Source organism: Oncorhynchus mykiss, unplaced genomic scaffold, assembly GCF_013265735.2.
Source record: "Oncorhynchus mykiss isolate Arlee unplaced genomic scaffold, USDA_OmykA_1.1 un_scaffold_119, whole genome shotgun sequence".
In the NCBI taxonomy this organism is placed as follows: Eukaryota; Metazoa; Chordata; class Actinopteri; order Salmoniformes; family Salmonidae; genus Oncorhynchus; species Oncorhynchus mykiss.
In genome coordinates, this window is record NW_023493660.1 from 1,546,002 (window position 1) to 1,560,404 (window position 14,403).

Consider the following 14,403-nt stretch of genomic DNA (forward strand, 5'->3'; position numbering starts at 1 on the left):
GGAGCTTCATGAAATGGGTTTCCATGGCCAAGCAGCCGCACACAAGCCTATGATCACCATGTGGTATGCCAAGTGTCGACTGGAGTGGTTTAAAGATGGACTCTGGAGCAGTGGAAACGTGTTCCCTGGCGTGATGAATCACGCTTCACCATCTGGCAGTCCCGACGGACGAATCTGGGTTTGGTGGATGCCAGGAGAACTCTACCTACCTGAATGCATAATGCCAACTGTAAAGTTTGGTGGAGGAGGAATAATGGTCTGGGGCTGTTTTTCATGATTCGAGCCCCTTAGTTCCAGTGAAGGGAAATCTTAACGGTAAAGCAATGACATTCTAGATGATTCTGTGCTTCCAGCTTTCCGGCAACAGTTTGAGGAAGGCCCTTTCCTGTTTCAGCAGGAAGACCCCCGTGCACAAAGCGAGGTCCATAGAGAAATGGTATGTCGAGATCGGTGTGGAAGAACTTGACTGGCCGGCACAGAGCCCTGACTTCAACCAAAATCGAACACCTTTGGGATGAATTGGAATGAAAGCAAGTTCCCGTAGCAATGTTCCAACATCTAGTAGAAAGCCTTCCCAGTAGAGTGGTGGGGGGGGGGACCAACTCCATATTAATGGCCATGATTTTGGAATGAGATGTTGGACAAGCAGGTGTCCACATACTTTTGGTCATGTAGGGAGTAATGTACTGTACCTCAGTTAGTCCTATATGGGGTTTCTTGGTGAGGTGCTGTAGACAGCCACTCAGTGTCCTCGTCAACAGCAGGTTGGTGGATTTACGGAGCATGTCATCGATCTCTGTCCAGCTGGAAACACAACCAAAACAAAACGACAAGAGATTTCACAAAAGTTCTCAACTTTTCTATTCTCGATAGTTTGTACAGATTGTAAATGAAAAGATAACATGTTTCGATTAACAGTATTATAATTATTGATCGATTGACTATGACTTTTCAGATCACCCAGCAGTGCTATTTGCGGAGTTCACGCCATTCCTGAACCTGCGACCAAAAAACAAGCTACATATGGACAGTATGTAGACCACAACAAATAATCAAAAGATTCTGTCTCTTCAGAGCAGAGCTGGGATTGTTGTATTTACTATATATATATATATATATATATATATATATATATATATATACATATACACACACACTATTTTTTGCAAGAATTTTGAACAATTTAAATAAAAATTCAAAGTTTTGTGTTTTGTGTATTCATATTCAATTCATAAACCATGTGTCATGGAATCAGTACATTGAAAATCTCTTCCGAACTATTTAGGAATCGATATGGCACAGCTGTACATTTCTTGGTCCTTAAATGAAAGCATTATACTTTATTCATCACAATTTCCTTAAACAAATGTAGGTCTTTAATGCCGGTCCGGCCGACAAATTCCCTACTTTCTCCCCTTTCCACTTGCCTCTTCCATTTTTGCGCGAATGCTGCAATTAGTTGGTTGTAATTTTGGATAGAGCAGACTTTTCCATATATTTTTGTGTGACACCAGTACTATTAATTATTTAATTTACAAAGATTATTTATGTAAAAAAAAAAAAGAAGGTTGTTTTTATCAATTAGTATATTTGAGTATAACCATAATATTGTAATATTTGTTCTGTCTTCTGGTCGATTAAACTGGAATTTCAACCAACCTTCTATGACTTGTTCTAAAAATAGCGATATTTTTGAGATTATTTCATTTTCAAATAACTGAAAGTGAGAGGTTGTAATCTGAATAAAGGGGAAAAGGCCATTCTTGAACACTGGGTGAGACATTTTTACTAACCTACTAGAGAACCAGTTCCAATTTAAAGTATAGCTTTAGTATAACTGAAGCCTTCAGTGAGGGGTCTAATGCTTTCATATTTCATCATTTCTGCCCTCTGAATTCATATTCATTATATAAATAGGCCCGTTTAATTTTGTCTGGCTTGCCATTCAAAATATAATGGAATATTTTTTGCTCATATAATTTAAAAAACAATTCATCAGGTGTAAAGGTAGGACATACGCAAATAGGTAAACTTGGATATGACTAGAGATTTTTTACACAAATAGACAGTTATTTTCCTTTCCATGGTAGCAAGATCTTATCTAACTTATCATAACTTTCTACAAAAATGTAATGTAGTGAGAATTTCTTTCTTTCGGGAAATGAATAAAGTATGTCTACTTCACCGTCAGACCATTTTATTGGTGAACTACACGGTAAATGTAAAGGTTGTATATGTGTGATCTAATACGTAATATTGGTTGGAATCCAGAGAGGTTAGAACAAGTATCTAGATCCTCTATGAGGTTGTGCAGGGATCAACATTGTGGTTTTAAAAGGAAAACGTGAATCTGTATACAATGACCTTTGTTTTGAAACCCCCGGATTTCTAGCCCATTGATGTTATTGTTGGATCTGATTTAATAGGTAACATTTTGATGGCCATAACAAATAGATATGCCGAAAGTGGACAACCTTGTTTTACTCCTCGAAAGTTTAATACTTTCTGAAAAGTGGTCATTATTTACTATTTTACACTTACTATAGGTAGGTTACTATACCATTAACCTATTGTATAAGAGATTCTCCTCAATTAAAATAGTCCAGGCATTTATATATAAACTCCAATCGTACTTTATCAAAAGCCATTTCAAAGTTATGAAAACCAGACCTGGTTTCCCAGATTTTTCATAGTGTTCTATTGTTTCCAGTACTTGTCTTATATCATCTCCAATGCATCGTCCATGCAAAAGAAAACTGTCTAATTAGGATGAATAATATCTGACAAAACCTTTTTAATTCTATGTATCATGCTAGACTTTTTGCATCAAAACACTGAAGTGTAAGAGGTCTCCAATTGTTTTTAATGAACTGGATCTTTATATTTACCACCTGGGTCCTGTCTCAGCAATAATGAAATCAGACCACGTCGAGTGTCTGATAATCTATCATTTTTATAGAAGTGGCTAAAACACGCTAATAACAGTCCTCTGAGTACATCAATAAACCTCAACTGGAATGCCCCGTTGGAAAAAGCAGTTATAAATGATTCTGTCCTGGTTAAAAACAACTTATCATACAATAGGCGTTGATTAAATGTCCAATATCCTCGCCCACGTGGAAATTCTGTAAGAGTAATGTATATGCCAAATATTTAATGGCACGACCGCATTCTGTCACATATCAACACTTTAAACTTTTGGTGCCAATGAGAATGACATAAGAAAGTAGTCAAGACGACTTGCTTGATTTGAGCCGTTTGTGTTAGCAGAGTCCTACAGCTGTGTGTTGGTTCTGCAGATAAGAGCTGTGGCTGTGTACATTGTGAGGGATGCATCTTTCTGTAATTCCGATCCAATTTTTTGGGACTACCCAAGAGTAAACGTCAGGTTTAAAGAGACAAGCGAGAGAGGGGGGGTCCTGGTGAGATTAAAGCAAAGGGGAAACCACCTCCTCCCTCCATTCTATTGATCAATGTACAGTCACTTGATAATAAGAGGGAAGACAGCCGATCGGGGATTTGCTACCAAAGGGACTTTCATAAACTGTAATACGCTCTGCTTTTCTAAAACATGGCGATTGGACAAGATGACTATCCAACTCAATGGGTTTTCCATCTAATTATTCAGCCGTCTTGGAATAGGGAGTTTTTAGCTGTTATCGTGACTGTGGTGTACTTTCCACCTCAGGACAAGAAAAAAAAAGCTGGCACTCAAAATAACTGTACAAGGCTATAAACAAGCTGGAAAACATACATCCGGAGGCTGCTTTCTTGTGGCCGGCGAATTTAATTCTGCATCATTAAGACACGTGATACCCAACGTCCATCAATACGACTCCTTTGCCACTAGGGGCGATAAAGTCCTAGACCACTATTACTCTAAACACATAGCAAGCATACAAGGCCCTTGCTCGTCCTCCATTAGGCAAATCAGATCATGACTCCGTATTCCTGCACCCTGGTTACAAGCAGAAGCTCAAAACCTGTGACTCGCTCTGTTGATAAATGGTAATCAGGATCAGAGGTTATGCTACAGGACTGCTTTTCTAGCGGTGACTGAAATATGTTCCAGGACTCCGACGATAACGTCAACGAGCTAACCACCTCCGTCACTGACTTCATTAGGGACTGCATCGGCAACGTTGTCCCCACAGTGGAGGTTCGCTGCTTCCCCATTCAAAAGCCCTGGATAAACACTGAGCTATAGGACATGGATACCGCAAAACAGAGGCTATCGCAGACAACCGAGGCTATAGCTGAGGACAGAAACCAGTCCCGCTATGACTTCTGCAGAGTCAATCAACATGCAAAAAGGACACTATAGGAATAAGGTGGAATCATATTACACAGGCTTCGATGACCGCGGCATGTGCCAGGGGCTACAGTCCATTACGGGTTACAATGGAGACCCAGCCGTGATCTGCCCAACGATGCCTCTCTACCAGACGAAGTCAATGGAGACCCAGCCGTGATCTGCCCAACGATGCCTCTCTACCAGACGAAGTCAATGGAGACCCAGCCGTGATCTGCCCAACAATGCCTCTCTACCAGACAAAGTCAATGGAGACGCAGCCGTGATCTGCCCAACGATGCCTCTCTACCAGACAAAGTCAATGGAGACGCAGCCGTGATCTGCCCAACGATGCCTCTCTACCAGACGAAGTCAATGGAGACCCAGCCGTGATCTGCCCAACAATGCCTCTCTACCAGACAAAGTCAATGGAGACCCAGCCGTGATCTGCCCAACGATGCCTCTCTACCAGACGAAGTCAATGGAGACCCAGCCGTGATCTGCCCTACAAGCCAGGCTCTGACTCCCAGTTATTAAACCCTGTACTAGGGACCCTAGTGAGGGACCAGCCAGGCTCTGACTCCCAGTTATTAACCCCTGTACTAGGGACCCTAGTGAGGGACCAGCCAGGCTCCAGTTATTAACCCCTGTACTAGGGACCCTAGTGAGGGACCAGCCAGGCTCCAGTTATTAACCCCTGTACTAGGGACCCTAGTGAGGGACCAGCCAGGCTCTGACTCCCAGTTATTAACCCTGTACTAGGGACCCTAGAGAGGGTACAGCCAGGCTCTGACTCCCAGTTATTAACCCCTGTACTTGGGACCCTAGAGAAGGAACAGCCAGGCTCTGACTCCGTTATTAACCCCTGTACTAGGGACCCTAGAGAGGGAACAGACTCCCAGTTATTAACCCCTGTACTAGGGACCCTAGTGAGGGAACAGCAGGCTCCAGTTATTAAACCCTGTACTAGGGACCCTAGTGAGGGAACAGCCAGGCTCTGACTCCCAGTTATTAACACTGTACTAGGGACCCTAGAGAGGGAACAGACTCCCAGTTATTAACCCTGTACTAGGGACCCTAGAGAGGGAACAGACTCCCAGTTATTAATCGTGTACTAGGGACCCTAGAGAGGGAACAGACTCCCAGTTATTAACCCCTGTACTAGGGACCCTAGTGAGGGAACAGCCAGGCTCTGACTCCCAGTTATTAACACTGTACTAGGGACCCTAGAGAGGGAACAGACTCCCAGTTATGAACCCTGTACTAGGGACCCTAGAGAGGGAACAGACTCCCAGTTATTAACCCCTGTACTAGGGACCCTAGTGAGGGAACAGCAGGCTCCAGTTATTAAACCCTGTACTAGGGACCCTAGTGAGGGAACAGAGTCCCAGTTATTAACCCCTGTACTAGGGACCCTAGTGAGGGACCAGCCAGGCTCTGACTCCCAGTTATTAACACTGTACTAGGGACCCTAGAGAGGGAACAGACTCCCAGTTATTAACCCTGTACTAGGGACCCTAGAGAGGGAACAGACTCCCAGTTATTAACCCTGTACTAGGGACCCTAGTGAGGGAACAGATTCCCAGTTATTAACCCCTGTACTAGGGACCCTAGAGAGGGACCAGCCAGGCTGACAGCTGAAGGTCAACACTCAACACCTGTTACAGATATTACATCATCTGACCCAGATAACAGTCGGATGAGAAAGGTGTTGACCAGCCAGACAAACCCTTAGCATGCTAGTGTAAATAACAAACTGTGCAGCACTGACATGTGCAAACCCACTAAGCAAATAGCACACAACAAGACGTTAAGACTGACCCACAGTATTAAATACAACCGCTTTATACGATGTCCCTATCGGCAACCACTTCCCTACATAGTGCACTACTTTTACACCGACGCCCAATGGACTCTGCTCAAAAGTAGTGCACGACACAGGAAATAGGTCGTGATTTGAGAAGCAGCCAATGATCCGACTGACTCACCTGCGATGCAGTGACTCGGAGAACTTCAGACTGGCGTAGATGAACTCTTTGACCTGAACGTAGATCTGAGGCACAGACTGAGACATCGGCAGCTTCTTCGGAAAGTCTTGCTGTTGGGCGACAACAAATACAACCCAGGTTATTTAACCCCTTGGACCTCTATAAGGAGCATATAGACTGTTGACTTTACAACCCAGGTTATTTAACCCCTTGGACCTCTATAAGGAGCATATAGACTGTTGACTTTACAACCCAGGTTATTTAACCCCTTGGACCTCTATAAGGAGCATAGAGACCGTTGACTTTACAACCCAGGTTATTTAACCCCTTGGACCTCTATAAGGAGCATATAGACCGTTGACTTTACAACCCAGGTTATTTAACCCCTTGGACCTCTATAAGGAGCATATAGACCGTTGACTTTACAACCCAGGTTATTTAACCCCTTGGACCTCTATAAGGAGCATATAGACCGTTGACTTTACAACCCAGGTTATTTAACTGAAGCCCCTTGGACCTCTATAAGGAGCATATAGACTGTTGACTTTACAACCCAGGTTATTTAACCCCTTGGACCTCTATAAGGAGCATATAGACTGTTGACTTTACAACCCAGGTTATTTAACCCCTTGGACCTCTATAAGGAGCATATAGACCGTTGACTTTACAACCCAGGTTATTTAACCCCTTGGACCTCTAAGGAGCATATAGACCGTTGACTTTACAACCCAGGTTATTTAACCCCTTGGACCTCTATAAGGAGCATATAGACCGTTGACTTTACAACCCAGGTTATTTAACCCCTTGGACCTCTAAGGAGCATATAGACCGTTGACTTTACAACCCAGGTTATTTAACCCCTTGGACCTCTATAAGGAGCATATATACCGTTGACTTTACAACCCAGGTTATTTAACTGAAGCCCCTTGGACCTCTATAAGGAGCATATAGACTGTTGACTTTACAACCCAGGTTATTTAACCCCTTGGACCTCTATAAGGAGCATATAGACCGTTGACTTTACAACCCAGGTTATTTAACCCCTTGGACCTCTAAGGAGCATATAGACCGTTGACTTTACAACCCAGGTTATTTAACCCCTTGGACCTCTATAAGGAGCATATAGACTGTTGACTTTACAACCCAGGTTATTTAACCCCTTGGACCTCTATAAGGAGCATATAGACCGTTGACTTTACAACCCAGGTTATTTAACCCCTTGGACCTCTATAAGAAGCATATAGACCGTTGACTTTACAACCCAGGTTATTTAACCCCTTGGACCTCTATAAGAAGCATATAGACCGTTGACTTTACAACCCAGGTTATTTAACTGAAGCCCCTTGGACCTCTATAAGGAGCATATATACCGTTGACTTTACAACCCAGGTTATTTAACTGAAGCCCCTTGGACCTCTATAAGGAGCATATAGACCGTTGACATTCCCATCGCATCTCGATGTCGTGACGTTAGTCTGTTTTTAAAAAAAAGGGTGTTGAATGAAGGACAAACCTTTTCAATTTCTGCGTCGTGGAAGGGGAATCTACTAACGACAGACTTGTACTCTTCTTCAGTCTCTACGGGGATAGGGCTGTAGTTGTCCAGTTCAAAGATCTCCCTGAACACCAGAGCCCATTTCTTCAGCAGCGTTTCATTGTACTGGTCTCTGATCTCAAACAGCAGGTCAAACAGTCTGTTCACTGGGTAGCCATAACCCTGGAGAGAGAGAGGGTGGTTACAAACCAGAGGCATCACAATCTGCTCCACTGGTTAATGACCAAACTGCTTGGGTATTGGATCAGGATCCCCCATTAGCTGTTGTGAAAGCAGCAGCTACTCTTCCTGGGGTCCATGCAGAACACAGAACGCAGAATACGGAACACAGAACGCAGAACACAGAACATGGAACACAGAACACAGAACATGAAACATGACATAATACAGAACGTTAACAGACAACAACAGCTGCTTCACTCATACCTTATAAGAGCTCTAGGTTTAATTCATACTATCTTATCACCCAGTCTGAAGAGCTGGACAAGACTCACCTGTAATGTGTCTGCAAATATGACAATGAGGTTCTTCAGCTGCAGCACCAGGTCAGGATCGCTGCAGTAGGACTGGAAAGGAAGGGGGGGGGGGTTATTGGGTTACTCCCAGCCTTCTGGGTGAGGTAAGGGTTTATCTAGAAGCCTTGGTGTCAGGAATGGTAAGGGTTTATCTAGAAGCCTTGGTGTTAGGAATGTTAAGGGTTTATCTAGAAGCCTTGGTGTTAGGAATGGTAAGGGTTTATCTAGAAGCCTTGGTGCTAGGAATGGTAAGGGTTTATCTAGAAGCCTTGGTGTTAGGAATGATAAGTGGTATCTAGAAGCCTTGGTGTTATGAATGATAAGTGGTATCTAGAAGCCTTGGTGTTAGGAATGATAAGTGGTATCTAGAAGCCTTGGTGTTAGGAATGATAAGTGGTATCTAGAAGCCTTGGTGTTAGGAATGGTAAGGGTTTATCTAGAAGCCTTGGTGTTAGGAATGGTAAGGGTTTATCTAGAAGCCTTGGTGTTAGGAATGATAAGTGGTATCTAGAAGCCTTGGTGTCAGGAATGTTAAGGGTTTATCTAGAAGCCTTGGTGTTAGGAATGGTAAGGGTTTATCTAGAAGCCTTGGTGTTAGGAATGATAAGTGGTATCTAGAAGCCTTGGTGTTAGGAATGATAAGTGGTATCTAGAAGCCTTGGTGTTAGGAATGATAAGGGTTTATCTAGAAGCCTTGGTGTTAGGAATGATAAGTGGTATCTAGAAGCCTTGGTGTTAGGAATGATAAGTGGTATCTAGGCCCTTGTTCCTGGCAGGCCATCCCAGTGAGCAGCATTGAGCAGGGCTCCACTGGTCTAATGAAGACCTCAGGGCATTGCAGCCAATGGGGACAGACTGGCCTCATGGGGACAGACTGGCCTCATGGGGACAGACTGGCCTCATGGGGACAGACTGGCCGGCCTCATGGGGACAGACTGGCCTCATGGGGACAGATTGGCCTCATGGGGACAGATTGGCCTCATGGGGACAGATTGATGGGGACAGACTGGAACAAGAACAGCAGTTGAACTAGTGTGACTATGGTAACAGGGTTGTGAGCTCAGAGGTGTGGAGAAAGAGGCATCAGGGGCGGTTGGACATCAGCCAGGGATGATGGTGGTGATATCCCAGAGCTGGGAATCACGGGGTCTCACAGCCTGGGTCCCAGGGGCCAACAAAGGCCTGGTCAAACCCTACTGCTAGGGTTAGTGTGACTGCTACCCTGGTCCTCTCTCACTGATAAGAGACTTTAGCCCCCTGCTAGGACACTTTCAATGGCAAAAAGACACAGGGCTGAGCACTCAGACCTTGTCGAGCAAGGCCACTCACTCCCCCTCACATCCAGGGCTGAGCACTCCATGACCCCACAGACCTTGTCGAGCCAGGCCACTCACTCCCCCTCACATCCAGGGGTGTGTTAGCTGTACTCACAGAGTGTGTGTTAGCTGTACTTACAGAGTGTGTGTGTGTGTGTGTGTGTACTCACAGAGTGTGTGTGTGTGTGTGTGTACTCACAGTGTGTGTGTGTGTGTGTGTGCTGACAGCGTGTGTGTGTGTGTGTGTGTGTGTGTGTGCGTGCTCACAGCGTGTGTGTGTGTGCTCACAGCGTGTGTGTGTGTGTGTGTGTGTGTGTGTGTGCGCGCTCACAGCGTGTGTGTGTGTGTGTGTGTGTGTATACTCACAGAGTGTGTGTGTGTGTGTGCTCACAGCGTGTGTGTGTGTGCGCGTGCTCACAGCGCGCGCGTGCGTGTGTGTGTGTGTGTGTGTGTGTATACTCACAGTGTGTGTGTGTACTCACAGAGTGTGTGCGGAGCACGGCAGTGATCTTAGACAGGGCCATGTTCCACAGTTCATCAGTAAAGGCTCTGGTCAACAGTCCCTGTGTGGAGTGCAGAACGTGGTCCTCCACCAGGAAGAAGCCTACGATCTGATTGAAGTACCGCCGGTAACCCTCCACGGTCTCCTGCTGGACCAGGAAACAAAACAACTCACATTATAGACAGAGGTTTGGAACTACTGATCAGGGGATGAACAAGAGAAGGGGAACACAGAGACAGATAGAGGAGGGGAACACAGAGACAGAGACAGATAGAGGAGGGGAACACAGAGACAGAGACAGATAGAGGAGGGGAACAGATAGAGGAGGGAAACAGAGGGAGGAGGGGAACAGAGAGAGGAGGGGAACAGAGAGAGGAGGGGAACAGAGAGAGGAGGGGAACAGATAGAGGAGGGGAACAGATAGAGAGGGGAACAGAGAGATGTAGAAGGGCTGGTTGTGTCCCTCCTCACCATGTTAGACTGGGGAACAGATAGAGGGGGACAGATAGAGAGGGGAACAGATAGAGAGGGGAACAGATAGAGAGGGGAACCCTCCTCACCATGTTAGACTGGGGAACAGATAGAGAGGGGAACAGATAGAGAGGGGAACCCTCCTCACCATGTTAGACTGGGGAACAGATAGAGAGGGGAACAGATAGAGGGGAACCCTCCTCACCATGTTAGACTGGGGAACAGATAGAGAGGGGAACAGATAGAGAGGGGAACCCTCCTCACCATGTTAGACTGGGGAACAGATAGAGAGGGGAACAGATAGAGAGGGGAACCCTCCTCACCATGTTAGACTGGGGAACAGATAGAGAGGGGAACAGATAGAGAGGGGAACAGATAGAGAGGGGAACAGATAGAGAGGGGAACCCTCCTCACCATGTTAGACTGGGGAACAGATAGAGAGGGGAACAGATAGAGAGGGGAACCCTCCTCACCATGTTAGACTGGGGAACAGATAGAGAGGGGAACAGATAGAGGGGAACCCTCCTCACCATGTTAGACTGGGGAACAGATAGAGAGGGGAACAGATAGAGAGGGGAACCCTCCTCACCATGTTAGACTGGGGAACAGATAGAGAGGGGAACCCTCCTCACCATGTTAGACTGGGGAACAGATAGAGAGGGGAACAGATAGAGAGGGGAACCCTCCTCACCATGTTAGACTGGGGAACAGATAGAGAGGGGAACAGATAGAGAGGGGAACCCTCCTCACCATGTTAGACTGGGGAACAGATAGAGAGGGGAACAGATAGAGAGGGGAACCCTCCTCACCATGTTAGACTGGGGAACAGATAGAGAGGGGAACAGATAGAGAGGGGAACCCTCCTCACCATGTTAGACTGGGGAACAGATAGAGAGGGGAACAGATAGAGAGGGGAACCCTCCTCACCATGTTAGACTGGGGAACAGATAGAGAGGGGAACCCTCCTCACCATGTTAGACTGGGGAACAGATAGAGAGGGGAACCCTCCTCACCATGTTAAGACTGGGGAACAGATAGAGAGGGGAACAGATAGAGAGGGGAACCCTCCTCACCATGTTAGACTGGGGAACAGATAGAGAGGGGAATAGATAGAGAGGGGAACCCTCCTCACCATGTTAGACTGGGGAACAGATAGAGAGGGGAACAGATAGAGAGGGGAACCCTCCTCACCATGTTAGACTGGGGAACAGATAGAGAGGGGAACAGATAGAGAGGGGAACCCTCCTCACCATGTTAGACTGGGGAACAGATAGAGAGGGGAACAGATAGAGAGGGGAACCCTCCTCACCATGTTAGACTGGGGAACAGATAGAGAGGGGAACAGATAGAGAGGGGAACCCTCCTCACCATGTTAGACTGGGGAACAGATAGAGAGGGGAACAGATAGAGAGGGGAACCCTCCTCACCATGTTAGACTGGGGAACAGATAGAGAGGGGAACCCTCCTCACCATGTTAGACTGGGGAACAGATAGAGAGGGGAACCCTCCTCACCATGTTAGACTGGGGAACAGATAGAGAGGGGAACAGATAGAGAGGGGAACCCTCCTCACCATGTTAGACTGGGGAACAGATAGAGAGGGGAACAGATAGAGGGGAACCCTCCTCACCATGTTAGACTGGGGAACAGATAGAGAGGGGAACAGATAGAGAGGGGAACCCTCCTCACCATGTTAGACTGGGGAACAGATAGAGAGGGGAACCCTCCTCACCATGTTAGACTGGGGAACAGATAGAGAGGGGAACAGATAGAGAGGGGAACCCTCCTCACCATGTTAGACTGGGGAACAGATAGAGAGGGGAACAGATAGAGAGGGGAACCCTCCTCACCATGTTAGACTGGGGAACAGATAGAGAGGGGAACCCTCCTCACCATGTTAGACTGGGGAACAGATAGAGAGGGGAACCCTCCTCACCATGTTAGACTGGGGAACAGATAGAGAGGGGAACAGATAGAGAGGGGAACCCTCCTCACCATGTTAGACTGGGGAACAGATAGAGAGGGGAACAGATAGAGAGGGGAACCCTCCTCACCATGTTAGACTGGGGAACAGATAGAGAGGGGAACAGATAGAGAGGGGAACCCTCCTCACCATGTTAGACTGGGGAACAGATAGAGAGGGGAACAGATAGAGAGGGGAACCCTCCTCACCATGTTAGACTGGGGAACAGATAGAGAGGGGAACCCTCCTCACCATGTTAGACTGGGGAACAGATAGAGAGGGGAACAGATAGAGAGGGGAACCCTCCTCACCATGTTAGACTGGGGAACAGATAGAGAGGGGAACAGATAGAGAGGGGAACCCTCCTCACCATGTTAGACTGGGGAACAGATAGAGAGGGGAACAGATAGAGAGGGGAACCCTCCTCACCATGTTAGACTGGGGAACAGATAGAGAGGGGAACCCTCCTCACCATGTTAGACTGGGGAACAGATAGAGAGGGGAACAGATAGAGGGGAACCCTCCTCACCATGTTAGACTGGGGAACAGATAGAGAGGGGAACAGATAGAGAGGGGAACCCTCCGCACCATGTTAGACTGGGGAACAGATAGAGAGGGGAACAGATAGAGAGGGGAACCCTCCTCACCATGTTAGACTGGGGAACAGATAGAGAGGGGAACAGATAGAGAGGGGAACCCTCCTCACCATGTTAGACTGGGGAACAGATAGAGAGGGGAACAGATAGAGAGGGGAACCCTCCTCACCATGTTAGACTGGGGAACAGATAGAGAGGGGAACCCTCCTCACCATGTTAGACTGGGGAACAGATAGAGAGGGGAACAGATAGAGAGGGGAACCCTCCTCACCATGTTAGACTGGGGAACAGATAGAGAGGGGAACAGATAGAGAGGGGAACCCTCCTCACCATGTTAGACTGGGGAACAGATAGAGAGGGGAACAGATAGAGAGGGGAACCCTCCTCACCATGTTAGACTGGGGAACAGATAGAGAGGGGAACAGATAGAGAGGGGAACCCTCCTCACCATGTTAGACTGGGGAACAGATAGAGAGGGGAACCCTCCTCACCATGTTAGACTGGGGAACAGATAGAGAGGGGAACAGATAGAGAGGGGAACCCTCCTCACCATGTTAGACTGGGGAACAGATAGAGAGGGGAACAGATAGAGGGGAACCCTCCTCACCATGTTAGACTGGGGAACAGATAGAGAGGGGAACAGATAGAGAGGGGAACCCTCCTCACCATGTTAGACTGGGGAACAGATAGAGAGGGGAACCCTCCTCACCATGTTAGACTGGGGAACAGATAGAGAGGGGAACAGATAGAGAGGGGAACCCTCCTCACCATGTTAGACTGGGGAACAGATAGAGAGGGGAACCCTCCTCACCATGTTAGACTGGGGAACAGATAGAGAGGGGAACCCTCCTCACCATGTTAGACTGGGGAACAGATAGAGAGGGGAACAGATAGAGAGGGGAACCCTCCTCACCATGTTAGACTGGGGAACAGATAGAGAGGGGAACCCTCCTCACCATGTTAGACTGGGGCTGCAGCACCAGCCTGGCCTGTTTTTTCCTCTGTTTCCTGTAGTAGTTCTCAAACGTCTCTCTGTCACCCTGGAAACACAGAACAACGAGCCAGATGGTGATGACAGGAAGTCCAGTGGCCGGCAGCGGGAGAAAGTTGGCCGACATTCGGCAAATTGTCATTGGTGAACCATTGAATCTACATACAGTTCTCTGTTCCCTCTCTATAATCTGACCAGAGGGGACCGTTCAGTAGC

At 46.8% G+C, this 14,403-nt stretch overlaps 1 protein-coding gene across 7 annotated transcripts in view; it reads right to left on the reverse strand.

Moving 5' to 3' along the window:
• The window catches only part of LOC110511642 (exocyst complex component 6), a 127,747-nt gene that overhangs the window by 57,219 nt on the left and 56,125 nt on the right, over nucleotides 1-14,403 (reverse strand). For 6 of the 7 annotated variants that reach the window (XM_036972090.1, XM_036972094.1, XM_036972092.1 and 3 more), the window contains exons 9-14: nucleotides 14,153-14,236; nucleotides 10,148-10,315; nucleotides 8,329-8,400; nucleotides 7,793-7,996; nucleotides 6,280-6,389; nucleotides 693-804 (exon numbers count right to left, since the gene is read on the reverse strand). In XM_036972090.1, the coding sequence (XP_036827985.1) occupies nucleotides 693-804; nucleotides 6,280-6,389; nucleotides 7,793-7,996; nucleotides 8,329-8,400; nucleotides 10,148-10,315; nucleotides 14,153-14,236 (750 nt within the window). The remainder of the gene's footprint in view (nucleotides 1-692; nucleotides 805-6,279; nucleotides 6,390-7,792; nucleotides 7,997-8,328; nucleotides 8,401-10,147; nucleotides 10,316-14,152; nucleotides 14,237-14,403) is intronic. The other variant, XM_036972091.1, reaches the window with a different exon arrangement.